The sequence below is a fragment of the Colletotrichum phormii genome (assembly GCF_030913505.1).
Source record: "Colletotrichum phormii strain CBS 102054 chromosome Unknown BDP81scaffold_21, whole genome shotgun sequence".
Classification (NCBI taxonomy): Eukaryota; Fungi; Ascomycota; class Sordariomycetes; order Glomerellales; family Glomerellaceae; genus Colletotrichum; species Colletotrichum phormii.
This window is the reverse complement of record NW_026851463.1, coordinates 268,155-285,226: the sequence shown is the minus strand read 5'-3', so window position 1 is coordinate 285,226 and position 17,072 is coordinate 268,155. Positions and strand designations below refer to the sequence as shown.

The window sequence follows — 17,072 nt, the reverse complement described above, 5'->3', positions numbered from 1 at the left end:
AATCAGATATATCTCAACTAGGGGGCTGGCCAGGTTAGGGGAGGCGTTCAGACGACAACTCACTCAGACCGCTTCATGGTCATCTCAACCCCATCATGACTTTTCTTCAACTTCTCATACACAGCTTTCACCATTTTGAGTCTCCGGGGCTAGTGTTGCGCGGAAACGTAGATAGCTAGCTGCTAATTTCAACAATGACCTATCTTTTATTAATACAAGCGACATCTATTCTTTCTTGCAATAATTTGACGTTACAATTTACATATTGAATGTCACGCTGAGTTGGGGCTAAGACTGACAGGATGTGTGAGTTTGTGAAATATGATTTGCTACAGCATAGCTAGGCAGGAAGAAGATACATCATGCATAAGTTTTGTGGCCTTCGCTGAAGTGAAACCAGCCAACAGCTTCAACCTCTAAAGTGACTTCCTCTCCCCAATACACGTCTTCGGACGTGGCGAGTATATCTTCCAAAACGCCAGCACCTTGGTTCGCGTAAACACAACCACAACTAAGTAAACCCTCACAAGACCACAGAATCCCACATTCCTCCCCTCCTCCAGTCCCTCTCCAACACCTCTCTCAGATCCTCCCACCACTCCAGAATCCAAACTAGAAACCCCCTATCCTGATCCCTCCTATCATCACCAACGAACACCCCCCACCCCAACGTGCTCAGATCCCTCGACACCAGCGGATTCGGGCACCTACAAGACAACATCACCCCAGCCGAAGCAGAAACCTCGCCGGAGAGGACGTCAAGGCATGTTCGTAGTCTACACCGCTGCGCCCAGTCGATTGTCTCGGTTGCGGCATCTGGTGCTGGGGTTCGAGATGCCATTGCTTTGCTTTGAACTTGCTCTGTGATCCTAGCACGCGAGCGACGAGCGCATTGCGTAGATAAAGGGGAGTCTTTTTTGTGGTGAGTCCGAAAAAGAGAATGCTGGATGCTGCTTGGAGACTTGATCTTGGTTCTGCTACCAGCCTATCCGGGCTAGGAGATTGCTGGCGGAACTTGCCAATCTAATGTGAGTCGAGAAATATGGGAAATTACGATGTGATCTATGTTGGGTGGTCCATTGTTTTTCCCCAGAGGAGAAAGATGAATTAAATAAAGTCAAACTCAACTAGGTACATGTCGAGGGATGGTGGTGGGTGGCTTCAATAACAGTCTAAGTGAGGCTGAGGACGCTGGTTTGTGCTCGAGTCCTACTAGTTAGTCCTATCTCTCTGGGCTGCTAGTCCCGTGAAGGATCCGCACCATTTCATCAGGACTTCAGCGCATTGGCAAGATCAGAAAGCCTGCAATTCATCAGACAGGCGCTGCCTCAAGTGAAACTTTCTCTGTCGAGATTGGCGTAGTAGTTGGAATTTCTTGCAATAGCAATACATCATTCCACCTCGATGAGTACAAGGGCAGTTCGTGGGCGTAAAGTGGACCCCTTGAGATGCTTTACATCGTGACCAAGGGCCATAGAGCATGGTCAGAAGAAAAAGACGGTGAATCTCGCATCATTCAAAGTTCGTAAGTTTTGATCCACCGTACCCGTTCCCCGGTGTCATGGTAATATACAAGACCACATTTTCACATCTCACAGTATTACACGAATGCTTGGATACCAGTGATGGCACGGCCCAGAATGAGACCTATTGCTTAGATTAGTAACCAATGTCCAGTGTTGGGCCACGAGAGCAACTTACTGTGAATATCACTTTGTCCCTCGTACGTCTGCGTCACGAAGAGGTTGGCGACGTGACGTCCAATACCATACTCATCACTGACAGCATTACCACCAAAGATCTCCTGCAGCACGCGCGCATTCTGCAACGCCCGATCGCAGTTCTGGCGCTTGACCATGCTGATCATTTCAGGCGTCGCCTTGCCCTCGTCCTTGAGTCTGCCAACCTGGATCGCGGCGACGGTGCCGTATGCCGCATCTGTCGCCGCGTCGGCCAGCTTCTTCTGGACGAGTTGGTACTTGGCGATGGGGTTACCCTTGAACTGCTTCCGCTCGAGCGAGTACGTCCTGGCGCGGGCGATGCAGTCCTCGAGGGCGCCGATGACACCCAGAGAAATACCGTATCTCGCGCTGTTGAGACACGAGAAGGGGCCTCGGAGTCCTTCAACCGAAGGAAACATGTTTTCCTTGGGAACGGGGACGTCGTCGAGCTGGATCATGCCCGTGATGGAGGCTCGCAGGCCGTTCTTGTTCTTGATGGGCGGCGTCTCGAGGGTGCCGGGCGGGCACTGAGAGCGTTCAACCAGGAACCCTCTGATCTTGCCCGTCTCTTGCAACTTTGCCCAGATCATCAACAGGTCGGCAATGGGCGAGTTTGTGATCCACGTCTTGGCACCAGAAAGAGAATAGTAGCCTTCCTTGGTCGGATGAGGCTTGGCTGTCGTCTCCATGGACCCGGGGTCGCTACCGTGGTTGGGCTCTGTCAGACCAAACGCGCCTAGCATCTTTCCCGTGGCCATCTTGGGCAGAAATCTCTCCTTTTGCTCCTCCGTGCCGAACTCGGCGATACCGCCCATGACTAGCGACGACTGGACGGACATGCCAGAGCGGTAGCCGCTATCGACTCTCTCGACGGCCTTTGTGATGAATCCTCCAGCAACGGTAGACACACCGGCGCACCCATAGCCCTCGATCGTTGCTCCGAGGAGCCCCAGCTCGCCCATCTCCTCGAGGATCTTCTGATCGTATTGCTCGTCGCGGTAGGCCTCTATGGAGAGTGGTTAGTGTAAGCCATGGCAGTGGCCGGAAGGGCAAACATACGGAGGACACGCGGCAGCATGCGCTCCTGGCAGTAGCGCTCAGCAGTCTCAGAAATGGCGACTTCCTCTTCAGTCAAGAGGTTCTTTGCGTTCAAGGGATCCTCCCAGTTGAAGACCGGGCCATCAGAGGCGGAAGCGAAGGTTCTCGCGGCGGGCAAGGTGCGCTTTGCGGCGCATCGTGTCGCGCATGTTCTCAAGGCGTTGCGATACATACTGGCTACTACTGGTCAATTGACTCTTCCTCACGGTGGGTTGGAGAGGAATCGTGCCGCCATCATGGCGGGAATATGGTCTCGAAGCCCGGGCACGGGGCGTCTTCCCCGCCAGTAGCTGTCCCGAGCAGCATCCGAGGCACAACGAGAGTGGTATCTGATTGGCTGAACGGTTGAAGATGATGATTACATAAGACCCGGTGTCGGCGAATGACGTCGTCGCGGGCTCTCTCTCCGTAATGAAGTGAAGCTGTTTTAGATGGAATGTGGCCGAGGTGTTACCTCCGTGCTAGGCAGAACCCGGAATTGGTTCCGAATGGTGTGGTTCTCGAGTGCTAGATACAGATCCCCGGATTGTCGGCTGCAATGAGGCATTTCGGGAGGGTAGTTGGTGGTATGCACAGCCACAACCTTGACCGTGGGAACTGATGATCGCGAGACCTGCCTGAGTCCTGAGCTGCTGCCAGGAAAAGGAAAAAGCCGGAGCAGGGGGTCGAGGACAAGAATAGGAACAGGCTGCGTGCGGATTGGGGTTGAAAGGTTGAAACATGCCAGGACAATGCCTTGGCCCTTTGTTCGGCAGTAGCCAGCAGAGAGTTCAGACCCGGGATGAGATGCTCGAGAGGTACTTGTGTTTTTGGGCACCACTAGGTGCCCAAGTCAGGTACCGGGTTCAGGCGACACATAAGAGCCGGACGTCATTCGCGGGATAGCTGGCGGGCAGTCATGGGATGGCAGATGCAAAATCCAGAGTGCAGAGTGCAGTGATGTGATGTGAGGTGAGGAATTGGTGTTGATGGAAAGTGACCTCCGCGAAGAAACATGGTGAAGGTTGAGCAAGAACGACACATGCTGAACGAGGTTTCAGGTGCAGCGTATCCCAAGAGGATCAGCTGATTCCGGAATCTGGGGTGCTTTCTTGCTCGAAAACTCATGCGTCGTTGTTGGCTGGTCGGCAAAGATGGCCAGACCTAGTTGGGAGAGATGCATGAGATGTCTTTTCTTTTTGCCATCCAGGTAGCTACCCATAATACCACATGTGCAGCCGGTCCGGTCGTCTAGATGCAGACGCTAATACTTCGAGGTTTGGGCTGCTTGTATTGGTAGAAGACCAGGGAACCACTTCGCCCGGGTTGGAAGATAATGAGGCTGAGGCATTTGCTGAGTCACCAGGTGGCACTATCAAACCCGCCACCAGTCAGCAATTGTCATCAGTTAGTGTTGGTGGGAGTGTGGCGGTGCACAGGGTACCTCACCGCTCACCCTTTTGGTGCCTCCAACTGTTCTTCACAATTGGAAGAAAGGGGGTGACAGAACCACTATTTGTTTGGTTTGTATGAAACCTGTCGCCCGGTACCTGAGGCTGATGGATTAGAGTGAACGGCACATAGTCATTGAACAAGGCGAACGCCCAGGACTTTGATGGGTGTCATCGGTTTGTCGACCTTGGAAACAGTACTTTTGAATCCCACGGTGGACAGACGGTAGGTAGGTACCTAGTAATGGCCAATCATCAATCATAAATCATTAGTCACCAGCCACTTGTCCATTTGCTGCGCCTGGCTCCTGCTTCTCTTGACGCTCACAAATCGAATGGAATCCATGGAACGCAATAGGGCATCCATAGATCTGGTCCAGTAATTCGCGAGGAGTACCTCTGAAAGAAAATTAAGAGGAAAGGTACGGGCGGCTACTGGCCGTGTCAGTGAATGATGGAAGTGGATGGTGCCAGCTCGGGGCGAACCTGACGGGACGGGAATGGAAGCCACAACAACCTGAACCTCCACTGAGTTGACGCTGGGCAGCCTCAGTGCCTTTAAGCCTTAGGTTTGGCGCTCTCCTCCCCCTCTCCTTCCCACTTCCTGCCTTTCCCCTCCAAAGTGGCTCCTGCCTACCCACGACTCACCCCTTCCCGTCATTTTTCGCCAGGCCCGACCGCTGACTTCCTTTCTCTCCTTCTTTTCCCTCCACCCCATTTCCATCTCGACATCAATCTGTAACGGGACCGCCACGAAGCGAATCGATTCCTCCACGAACACCGCGTAATATCCTTCACGGGTGATATATCGAACGACCTCATAAACACGATCGGGCTCTTTTCTTTTCGGGAGCATCTTCTTCGGGGATAAATTCTTCCTCGTTCAGGTACTGTACGCCCCTCCCCACACCAGCACATGATTTGCACCCAAGACCGTCACATCCACGCTTCCCACGCCGCCTGCTGCTGCATCGACGCCGGCCACATCGAGCATCCTCTTCATCTCCGGCATACAATATATATCGAGAGCCATACCAACACGAACTTGTTTTCTTTGGCATCCCCGTGCATCTACGACGCATACCTTCGCCGTTTCGCTCTCGCAGCCGACGCAAACGACAGACAACCAGCAGCAGTGCAGCCCACCACCCCTCCACCCACGTCTGCCCGCATCCCGCATCCAAAAAAGCCCACCACCGCCGACCGCTTTCGCTGACTTTTGCCCCTCACAACAACAGAACACAGCATTTGCGCTTCGGCGATCGACCATCTTCTAGATACCCCCAACCACAACCCACATTCAAAATGGCTCTTAAGCGCATTAACAAGGAGCTCACTGATCTCGGCCGGTATGTTGCCTACACCCTATCCCTCATTCAAACTCGCAGCCTTTTTGTCGCAGCCCGAGACGTCAGGTGGGGCCATCGGGAGCGGGGTCTCCTTCAACAAGGACTGCTGCAACTTTTCAGCTCTGTCGGGCCACTGATATTGATGGCGATGGCGGCATCGGCTACGATCCAAGAGATGCATAATGCTAACTTCTTTCCTTTGATAGTGACCCGCCCTCTTCCTGCTCTGCCGGCCCCGTCGGCGAAGATCTGGTACGTCGACTACATCTTTCCCGATAAGCGCCCGCTGTGGTGATGCCTTGGATCATGACTCAGCCGAGCACGAGATCACGACTTCACAGTTCCGACGATGGACTTGTAGACATTAGCTGACTGGTTTCCTTGTAGTTCCACTGGCAAGCAACGATTATGGGACCCGTAAGTTCATTCCCCCTCTCGAGTGCTTTGTTGGTTGGGCCTGGCTCCAGTACCCGGGACTCGGCTAGCTTCCCAGCTGAAAACAATAAAGGAGACATGAACATGTTGCTAACATCTATTCAGGGCGACTCTCCCTACTCTGGCGGTGTCTTCTTCCTCGCCATCCACTTCCCTACCGACTACCCCTTCAAGCCTCCCAAAGTCAACTTCACCACTCGCATCTACCACCCCAACATCAACTCCAACGGCAGCATCTGCTTAGATATTCTGCGTGATCAGTGGAGTCCGGCGTTGACCATCTCCAAGGGTACGATAACTTGCCTCAAGGCTGTGGTATAGACACAACGCTAACATGTGACAGTCCTGCTGTCCATCTGCTCAATGCTGACGGACCCCAACCCCGACGACCCTCTTGTGCCCGAGATTGCACACGTCTACAAGACGGACCGCGCCAGATACGAGGCCACGGCTCGCGAGTGGACTCGCAAGTACGCTATTTAGACGGGGCTCGAGGCATGATGGTTGGACGAGTATGACAGGCGACGGCTTTCCTCTCTCTCTTCGACAGCTCTGGCGTACGCTTAGGTCAAGGTCATTGCTCTGCGTTGCGGTTTGGGATCTCTGTCGGTTCACCAGCACACAGAAGACTGTTCGGTCGTCAAAACAAAACACTTGACGGCGGATTGGCATTCTCGAGAAGAGGTTACGCGGGCAGTGTGAATAGAAGACGGACCGATCAGACAGTTAGCAGCACAGGTACCATTCCGGATTTTTATACGGCAAGGCTTCATGTTTCTATTGCATTGACGCTGCGTTGATGCGTACGTTCTGGTCGACACCACAGAAGAGACGACCGGTAGCCATCGTACCAAATTGTTTCCGTGATAACCTTGATCTTGTTTGCTCGTGTCTCAGGCTTGGTGCTTCTCAAAGCCAGTGAAGGTTGCCAAATATCCTCAACGCTTGAACAGTGAAAAGCAGTCATGAGTGGCGAGGGCCGGTCTTCTTGAACCTTGGGCCAGAGTTGATGCGGTTGTCCAGGATTAAGCATATGGGGGAGCTTCCACAGGCTCCCTCCAGAATATGTGATCGACGATAGGGGACGATGTCAATGTCAACACCATAGGCTTAGTCCAGATGGCGGCAACCGGCTACCAAATGCCGTGTTTAAAGGCCCGTTCAACGCGGGTTCTACTTGACACAGATTTTTCCTCATCTCGAACAGAGCGGAACGTGTCTTCCGTTGTAAGGGCATTGCCTCTAGGTGTGCCGGGTTAGACCGACCTTGGCCTGGGACGCCGGCTCCGGCGACCCGGGGATCCGAGGATCATGGTGATGGGTTGGGGAAGGTGTGAATCTGGCAGATGTTCCCATGGTGTACCTGTGTTTATCTATGCGCGATGGATGGGAGGAGAGGCTTGATGGGATACGTGAGGGCGAGGTTTTATTGTGAAGTTGGCGATTAGTATATGAGCCCTGGCAGGATGCCATAGGGGGAAAGCATTGCTGTGATATATCCTCAAGCGAAGCCATGAATCGATTTAACATTACCGGGACCGGCAGAAACCCGTTGAAATCTTGAGGTTCAATAATCAATCACCAGAACCTCTGTCACTTTGTCTGTATTGTGTCACAAAGAGAATGTGAGAACGAATCTTTACGTGTTTAGCTATTCTCTTGCTCGGTGGGAAAGACGGATGTGTGGCTATTTGATATGAAATCTGAGATGAGGGACATTTGAAGTTTACGGGAATGACAGACAGCATGTTCACTCGAGGTGGAATCTAGTTTGGGATTCTGCCTTGGTCCAAGGCGAACACCATCCATAGCTAAGGATTCGCAATGAGAGGAAGGACTGAAAAGGCGCAGAGAATATGTCGACGACATGGTTAGGAAGGAGATGGAGATTGGGTACTAACGTCCAGCTTGCCTTGTGCGCAACACGCAGGGCTAGACACCCTTCGACCTCATCTCCTCCGCTACGATCCACGTAGATAACAGAATGCCTTTGCTGGACGGAGAGTTCTTAAACAAAGACATGGTAGTGCGAATAGTAATCAGAGTGGTTTACCAAGGGATGATGATCGTCCTTGGCAGGGCAAATCTCCCGTCCTAGTTGACCGGCGTGAGGCATACCACTTCACGACCACAGCTTCCATCCAACGATCCAACGCTGAGATGTGACGCTCAGATCCTTTCATTGGTAACGCTGGTAAGAACAAGCATCGTGGATTCAACGGGCGCATTTGGAATATTGCCATATGCATCACATAAACGATGTTGCAAGAGGACTATGAACTAGGACCGGCTTTTGCCAGCAAGTAGTGCCCTGCGGACTCGCCGTTGCTTGGATCTTTCCTCGTGTTGACCTGTAAGGCCAGAAAACATGTACGACATCAGTCCAAACGAAACGTGTGAGGCCCAATCTGGAAGTGGTGGTGGTCCTTCTTAGCCGAGGATGGAAAGAGAATCGTTTACCTTTACGTAGCCGGGCGCTGGAATAAGATGAGATGGACGTGTTGTGGCGATGGAGAGGCCGTCCTTGCAGGGACAGAACAGGTGTTCATGAATCGAGCGAATCGACTATCCAGAAAGCGGCAACGGTGCCGGTATCCGTACTGTGTGTGTGGCTCTTTTTTGCGCCGCGGAAGGGGCACGTGGTTTCATTTGAAGAGTGGAAAGGTGGGATTACTCAAAATGGTCAGTAGATGCGAGAGGGCGGCCGGGTAGGCAGAGGCGCGAGGGAAACGGAAGCCTGTGCCCTGCGTCTCCCGTTCAAGCGTAGGTGCTCTACTCGGATCTCGACACGCAGAAGGGGAGCAGAAGGGGAACGATGTTTTGGAGAAGGTAGGGCTGGTATTGTTTGAAACTTGATGATTTGAGGTCGAGGGCTCGAGTGCTGCTGGTGTACGGAGTACCAGACGGCCATTGTTCGGGAACAATCGTCTCCAGCGTGGAGGGACGGGAGAAGACGGGCCTTGCGTCCGAGAAGCGCTCAAAGGAGAGGGCAGCGTTCCGAGGCTTCGGATAGCTGTGCCGTGTAGGTCGAATCGAGGTGTGTCCGGCAGAGGTCGAGCGATTATCGCGTGTTTTGTAAAGGTGGGAATGGAGTCTGTTCAAGAGACAGGGGCTTGTGTCGTTTGGATTTCGAGGGGACTAGTTGAGCCATGAAGGAGTTCCTAGACCGTGGTGAACAGGTGGTCTTGCTTGTCGAGCAATTAAGGTAAAGAGTTGACAGGCTAAAGAATGCGGGATGTAATTAAGAATATTTCCGGAGACTTGGAAGAGACATATTTGATGAGTCTGTATCAGATAGATGGAATGAGGCTGATAGAGACATAGTTTGAAATGTGGGGATGTTCAGCCCCTCCACTGGGTTGATTATGACTTGCAGGTTCAGAGTGCGCAACAATTTGAAAGCCGAAACTCTCAGAGAGACGGAAGATTGATAGCTTGACAAGGCGTGATTGGCGGGATGTGTTTTCTTTTTGGATAGCCGAGTACAGATGACTTCGGCTTCAGTTGCATGCACTGAGGATCTTGACCTGGCTCGCCGGTAGACGCTGGCCACCAGCTCCTTGCGAGCCTAGGGCAGGTGAGTTTGTAAGCAGATACATGCCATGCGCTCTTTGTTACCGATCGTTTGGCAAGACTGCGTCTCGGGGCGCATTCTACGTAAGCGGTGGGCGGCAGCGTACCATTGAACTTGGCTTGAGGTTGTCAATGATCTACGTTGGCGGTGCGAAGGGGTAGGACAGCTTCAAATATGAACTGATTTTTGCATATGCCGCTACGTGGAGCTGACCCTGAGTGCGTAGATTGTGAATGATCTTCCACTGGGATGTTGAGTGGTTGACGGGGGATCAATCTGCGTGGTGACGGGACGAGATGTGCGGCGGGAGGCGAGCCAGAGGTTTGGCAATCAGCCGCATATTGACAGATGGCGAATGTGCAGCCGGTGCCTCTCTGAATGTGATCCAGGGCAGGGCGAGTCGAGGGATCCTAGCCAATGAGAGTGCTAAGAATATATCGGCGTCAGTGAATAGAGACGGGAGGGCGGTAAGAAGGGGGAGTGTGTGTTTGAAGCCATGTGGTTTGTGAGACTGAATAGATGAAGTATTGGCTAGGAAGACTTGAGGAAGACAATGGCCAACGATGTTATCGCAAGTATCGACAAGTGCTTCCGAGGGAGAGCCAAGTCGGTTCCGCCGCTTAGTAAGGAGCCGAAGTGTGTTAAGCCATGCCGTACACTCATGCTCAGACGACTAACAGTCTTCCGAAGGGACAAGAGAGTGAAAGGCCCAAAGAGCGTGCTCAGTATGCCTAAGGCACCGTACCGTAGCAGCGATGAAGCGCCACAATCAGTAAAAAGGCAGTCAAGACTCGAGACTTGGGTTGAGAGAAAAGTTGTGAAATCAGAATTGTGTCAAAGCATCCCTGGCGAAACAAGCTATGACACGGGCTTAGGCGACGAATCGAGACGCACGCCCCTCTTTTGCATCTCCGAAACGACCATTGATCCAATCAGACGGGTAGAAGTTGACCCCCGCCAAGGGTACGTATCGTATTCTGAAGCTCGCCCTTGTCTTGTTTGGGAGCCACTGCGGTGACGACTGGCGAGGAATGGGCGACGAACCGGCCACCGATTGCGCCTGGCTTTCGTCAAGACGTAGTGTGGTGCTCCGTACTTGTTGGCTGGGGGCGTATCGATGTGCAACTGGGCGGTTTGGAAGTTTGTAGGCCGCGGGGGATTATGGCCTCATTACCCACATGTGATGCGGGAGACCAGCCTTGTTCCAAACGTGGCCCAAACAGCAACGAGGCGTAGACGACCGTGGTGAGGCGGAAGGGGCTGATGAGATTTCCTGCATTGCCCTATGGCAAATTGAATATCGACAACATGTTTTTGTATTGAAGAGGGTTTGCCGTATCTGACTTCCGGTGGGATAATCATCTCGAGGCCCAGGGGCATACTGCTGTGCGATGAAGCGAGTTATCCGTATCCGTCGCTAGGTGTGGATTATCTCGGCATGCTCCGTGATGGTAATATGGACTGCAGATGTCCAAAAGGCTTGGCTGCTTGACGATTAATTAGCTGTACGGATACGGTCAACACCGTCGTCGTCGGCGGCTCGTTGTCGGCCGAAATTCTTGATACGGCCAGCGTCCGACGAAGCTGAGCTGGATGAGAGTGGATTCCGGGAGTCGAGCACGGTAGATATGATTGGCGGACGAGGACGGTGATCCCAGACTGTGGCTGTCCGAATAAGGTAGGCTTCTTTCGATATTAAGGTAGGGAACCTAGTGGGTGCGCGATGCCGTCCAGCCCGTTCCAACGGCCTTGTGTCCCAGGAACGGGAACGAGGCCCCACAAAAGGAGGGCTGCGTCAGCCAGGAAGCGCGCGTCGAGGCCGGGACCATGACTTTTGGGGGGTATGGATGGAATGATGTGTATGTACGGAGTATGGGATTCTGCGGTGGTGAGCCACGTTCAATGGGTAGAAGCTGAGTATCAGTGTATCCGTAAAAGAAGAAGAGGGATAGACAGAAAAACCAAGACTCGGAAGACAGGCAGAGTCGGTGAGACGGATGGACCATTGGGCTTCGTTCCCGTGGCGGGGTCGTCGTTTTCGATTGGGCCTATGGAAGCAAAGAATCTCGCCACGGCCTGGCCACCTGCAGTGTATTCGTGCTATGAAGGGACTTGGCTGGCGCCTGCCGGCCTTGGTTAACCTGAAGCAATATCGCGATGTCATTCCCAACTTGACAAGACCGTCCGGTGAGTCTTGCCCTCGACAACGACGGACTTGAACCTTGTACTTCTAGTACTTGCATGCTTACGAATACCGGTGCAGAGACGGGAGGGAAAGAGAGAGGCACGAAAGGCACGAAAGGCAAGCGCAGATGCAGAAATGCACCGTCCCGAAGCAGCGCGGCAAGAACATTGTACCTGCATTGATCAGTAGCCGATGATTGGCCGAGGACATCTCCGGACCCGCCCAAGTAAGCGTAATGTGGCCTGGCCCCCTGAGGCTCTAGCAGCTTGGCATCCCTGCCCTGGGACCATGCTCAGACGTTTTTTTCCTTCCTTCTAGGTATTCAACTCCAGTCCCCATCTCGAGTGAGGTGAGTCGAATCCTCGATCTGAGTAAATGTGGCAGTGGCACGCGAGAGAAGCGTCCGTCCGCCGTCCGCGCCGGCCGAGTGACGACGGGCTGCCTTGCCGTGCCGTATCTGCAACGCGTTTGCGCCAGCTGCATTTCTGCGCCATCACTGCTCTGTGCGGATGGTCTGTTCTCTCTCACACTCTCTACCAATCACTCTCACTCTCATACTCACTTCATGTTCAGTCTCAGTCTCACCTCTCACTCCCGAGTTGCATCGTAAACCCCTTTCCCACTTGTTCCTCGCGTCTCGTCTTCTTATCTTTATGTTGTTTTCGTTGATGCTATCTCTTACTAGTCGTCGTCCGTGGTCTCATCACGCACACCATCGTTCTTGAATACACACACCCATCCACCCATGTGGTTGTTCTCCCCATACCCTGGAAACCTTGCCTTCATACGGGAGGCCCTGCGGTAACCAATACTCATCGATACCCTGTCTCTCGAGCCACCGTAGGCATAATGTCGCAGGCTCTCGCACCATCTCGGCTTGTCACTGAGACCGACAACAAGAAGTGCACCTGCATCGGCTTCCTTGGCCTTGTTACCTGTCTCCGTACCTGAACATGCACCTGTCTTGACAGCTTGATACTTCCTACATCATTCTGAGTTATTACTATGAACATTGCTTGTGTATCCTTGAACTGATGAATAACATCTGCTGCCGCGTCTCTTGCTACATGAAAACGTGACCAGCGGATGCTCACTCACCGTTCGAGACCTGCGAGGCCGTCCTCCCTCTGCCCACCACACGACCCCCCCCCTATCCCTACCCCCCCCTTGTCCTGAAGCACCCCTGCCACCCTCCCCTCCCCTTGCCCCCCTCCACTCCCCGCCCTGAACCAGAACGCATCCACCTCACACACCTCTCACACTTCACACCCGAGACTTCGCTCTCACTCCTCTTCATCCTGTGATCGCCCACCTCCCGGACGCTGCACTTTTGACTTCCTTTTCCCCCTTCTTCCAGCGTCCATCTCTCACACCCCTTTCCGCTACTGCAAGTAGGAACAAGTAATATCGCCAATCCTCTCAACCCTCCCCCGCGAATACCAATAATTCTAACCAGCCGCCGAGTGCAGGCATTGTGTGCAGGTAAGTGTGCGAAGTTCGAACCAAGCAGCGTGCGTGGCTTGTATCATCGACACAAAATCACATTATGTTTCCTACACTCCCCCTGCCACCCATCCCTCTTCCTCCTCTTCTACCAGCAGAAAAGTAGTAGCAGCAGCAGCAGAAGCCGCAACACTCTCCCGGACACTCTCTTCTGCGTCTCCAAAACTCTGTTGTGCGCCATAAACCCCTCGCCTCTTCTTCTTTTCTGCTTCCTCCCGCCACCTTCTGTCATTTACATTCCAGCTCCGTGCCCCCTCCCACCACCTTCCATCGTTCTACCGCCTCGCGCGTGAAGCCGTCAACTTCGCTGACCCAGTGACCAACGGATCGCAGGCTCGAATTTCCGCTCTTTTTTCTGGGTTCGCGCGTGCTTCTTGGATCGACTCTTCTCTTCTTTTCGCCTACTTTCATTTAGATGCATTATCTTCTGCGCCCATTCAGCAGGCTCTGAACCAATCCCCAACGTTCGATTATACCCGCGATCATTCGCACACCGCCACCACCACGACGATAGAAATCACCTCGATTAGGGAAGGAAAAGAACCGACGGGGACGTTTAATTGAAATCCGAGAAAGAGTCGAGAAGAAGACCAACCCGCTACTGGGATATTTCGGATCGGAAGGAACTCAGCAAGAGAACGACCGTCGAAAGAATCCCTGGCTAGCGACAGCCAGACCGAATCGCCAGTCATGGATTACTACTACGCAGGCTCCGAGAAGCCCTCGGAACGATCAAGATGGACACCTCTTACCCGCATGCTTCTCTCCGGAGAGATGACGCAGGAGAAGCAAAAGGATTTGACGATGCGGGAGCGCTTCGATCGTTGGATGATTAACGAGGGATACCGAAGAGTGTACGTGTCTACCCACGCCCATTTCTCTTCCCAGTCAACAGGTTCTAACTGCAAATAGATTCGTTTTTGTGTTCCTCGTTCTTCACGGTCTCGTCTTCGCATTTGCCTCGGTCAACTTTGCCCTCAAGGACAACTTGCAAATAGCGAGAGATACATTTGGCCCGACATTTATCATTGCACGTTCAGCTGCGCTGGTGCTTCACGTTGACGTCGCTTTGGTCCTCTTCCCCGTCTGCCGCACGCTCATCTCTCTGGCCCGCCAAACTCCGCTCAACGGAATCATTCAGTTTGACAAGAACATTACCTTCCACATTACCACCGCCTGGTCCATTGTCTTCTTCTCGTGGGTCCACACCATTGCCCACTGGAACAACTTCGCCCAGATCGCCGCCAAGAACAACCTCGGAATCTACGGCTGGCTGCTGGCGAACTTTGTTTCCGGACCCGGCTGGACTGGCTATGTCATGCTGATCGCGCTGATGGGTATGGTCTTCACCTCCGTTGAGAAGCCCCGCCGTGCCAACTACGAGCGTTTCTGGTACACCCACCACATGTTCATCGTATTCTTCTTCTTCTGGTCCATCCACGGTGCCTTCTGCATGATTCAGCCCGACTTTGCTCCATTCTGCACCAGCATTGGCACTTCTGCCATTGGTGTATTTTGGCAGTACTGGATGTACGGCGGTTTCGTCTATCTGGCTGAGCGTGTCGCTCGTGAGGTTCGTGGACGCCACAAGACGTACGTCTCCAAGGTCATCCAGCACCCCAGCAATGTTTGCGAGATCCAGATCAAGAAGGAGCACACCAAGACCAGAGCTGGACAGTACATTTTCTTCTGCTGCCCTGCTGTCTCTCTGTGGCAGTACCACCCGTTCACCTTGACTAGCGCCCCCGAGGAAGACTACATCTCCATCCACATGCGTGTTGTCGGTGACTTCACCCGCGCCGTATCGATGGCTCTCGGCTGCGAGTGGGACAAGAAGAAGGACGATGCCAGCAAGGTTGTCGGTGTCAACAGCGATTCCAGCGAAGTCGACCCCGCCCTCCGCCGGGTCTTGCCCCGCGTCTACATTGACGGACCCTTTGGTTCGGCCTCTGAGGACGTTTTCAAGTATGAGATCTCGGTTCTTTGCGGTGCCGGTATCGGTGTTACGCCCTTCGCTTCCATTCTCAAGTCCATCTGGTACCGCATGAACTACCCTCAACAGAAGACTCGCCTGAGCAAGGTCTACTTCTTCTGGATTTGCAGAGACTTTGGCTCTTTCGAGTGGTTCCGCTCCCTTCTTCTCGCCATTGAAGCCCAGGATGTCGATAACCGCATCGAGATCCACACTTACCTGACGGCCAAGATCAAGGCGGACGACGCGACGAACATTATGATTAACGACGCCAATGCCGACAAGGATACCATTACCGGTCTGCGCTCGCCGACCAACTTCGGTAGACCCAACTGGGACATGATTTTCAGAGGTATCCGCAAGTTGCACTCGCCCGCCGAGGCTGGTGTATTCTTCTGCGGTCCCAAGGGTTTGGGTAGCACACTGCACATTTTCTGCAACAAGTACAGTGAACCTGGGTAAGTTACACACCATCCTAAGCCTAACGACGTAGGTCAACGCTAACATCACTGCAGCTTTTCATTCGTGTGGGGCAAGGAGAACTTCTAAGCCAAGTTCGAAGAAAAAAAGGCAACAATTTCGTTTCGTTTCCCTCTTCCACCATATTATTTGTCAACAATATCAGCGCCGTTACTTGCCTGTACCACTCTATCTCTGCCAGCATTTATCAGATGTAGCAGGGACGGGTTGTCATGGAGTCTGATCCACGGGGTCGCATGTTGCAGTTGCGCCGGACGCCACGGGACCAGGAAGATGCCAGGTATCGGCGACACGGTTGACGGCATCACAGGCATGCCGTCGGAGAAGAGGAGGAGGAGAATTTGGAGGGCGACAGTGAGGAAGTGCATCGGTGGATGATGATAATCTTGGGCGTCATCCCCGCAACCCTTGTGGATATACTATTTACTACTACCGACATTTACATTGTACCTAGCGATGCCATCATCAGTATACTTAGACAGTTCATGATGCAGCAGGGCACAAGGCTCTTGCAAAAGTCCAGTTGGTTTCCTTCAGCCGCATCTTCTTGTTGTTCAGTGGTGTGTGGTGTATGTGCGCATATGTGAGGGAAGAACTCCGAGATGAGGTGAGACGTGCCAAGCTCGAGCCGTTGCGGGATGGGATCCCCTTCCTCGAGTTCCTTCGCCACCGTTTGGACTGAGCCCTAGGGGAGGCAAGCGCTCGGACGCACCGGACCTGGTGTAAAGATGACGACGCTTGGGGAGGGCGTGCCTTGTTGGGTTTCGAGACGCCTATTGTAAAACGCTCCGACTGGGATGATATCGGACGAACAAGGGGCGTTACATGCCGCGCGTGGTTACTGGTTGGGATTCCTTTCCGTAGGGTCGTAAGCCGTTTTTCTTGTATTGCTTGGCTGCCTGTTTGCTTTCAGGGTAGGTAGAGGGTAAAGTATGGCAGAGTGATTGAGGGAGAAAGAGAGGTACGGGGACTTTTGGGCCGCGCGCGTGGGATGGTTGATTGGTTCTTGTGATGGGGAGTGAGGGATGATGGGCGAGGGACGGCTTGGCTTTGCTTGGCGATTTCGGGTATCTCATTCGTGCGTCGGGGCAGCAAGGGGACTTTCTTGGTGACTAGTGACTGGTTTTCACGTGATCTTATCTTCTTCAAGAGAAGAATGTAAGGGGCTGGTGTTCCATCTCTTCCCGCCCAGCTTCGCGTGTCACTGGAGGCCAGAGTGCGGATGCTTCCGTCCCTGCCCGGCTGAGAATGTCCTGCTGGTTCTCCACCAATGACCCCCACTCCGGAGCCGGGTTTCGCTGCCGAATGGGTTGGTCCGGAGCGGT

General features: G+C 53.3%; 4 protein-coding genes across 4 annotated transcripts; 2 read left to right on the top strand and 2 right to left on the bottom strand.

Annotated features, from left to right (window-relative positions):
• Window positions 1-1,600: 1,600 nt before the first annotated feature.
• On the bottom strand, window positions 1,601-2,991 carry BDP81DRAFT_397900 (acyl-CoA dehydrogenase domain-containing protein; the record flags this gene model as incomplete). The annotated part of the gene is made up of 3 exons (XM_060588386.1): window positions 1,601-1,647; window positions 1,702-2,727; window positions 2,781-2,991. 3 exons carry the CDS (start codon window positions 2,989-2,991, stop codon window positions 1,601-1,603), a joined length of 1,284 nt encoding a protein of 427 aa, XP_060441119.1.
• A 2,563-nt stretch (window positions 2,992-5,554) lies between these two features.
• Window positions 5,555-6,516, top strand: BDP81DRAFT_328529 (ubiquitin-conjugating enzyme E2-16 kDa; the record flags this gene model as incomplete). The annotated part of the gene is made up of 5 exons (XM_060585224.1): window positions 5,555-5,598; window positions 5,805-5,850; window positions 5,986-6,015; window positions 6,139-6,322; window positions 6,377-6,516. 5 exons carry the CDS (start codon window positions 5,555-5,557, stop codon window positions 6,514-6,516), a joined length of 444 nt encoding a protein of 147 aa, XP_060441118.1.
• A 5,598-nt stretch (window positions 6,517-12,114) lies between these two features.
• BDP81DRAFT_453050 (uncharacterized protein) lies at window positions 12,115-13,265 on the bottom strand (the record flags this gene model as incomplete). Its single annotated transcript, XM_060592797.1, has 5 exons — window positions 12,115-12,249; window positions 12,355-12,441; window positions 12,528-12,774; window positions 13,046-13,177; window positions 13,246-13,265. 5 exons carry the CDS (start codon window positions 13,263-13,265, stop codon window positions 12,115-12,117), a joined length of 621 nt encoding a protein of 206 aa, XP_060441117.1.
• A 581-nt stretch (window positions 13,266-13,846) lies between these two features.
• On the top strand, window positions 13,847-15,844 carry BDP81DRAFT_99128 (ferric reductase like transmembrane component). The gene is made up of 3 exons (XM_060596558.1): window positions 13,847-14,149; window positions 14,208-15,725; window positions 15,783-15,844. Exons 1-3 carry the CDS (start codon window positions 13,986-13,988, stop codon window positions 15,814-15,816), a joined length of 1,716 nt encoding a protein of 571 aa, XP_060441116.1. The 5' UTR covers window positions 13,847-13,985; the 3' UTR covers window positions 15,817-15,844.
• The last annotated feature ends 1,228 nt before the right edge of the window (window positions 15,845-17,072 follow it).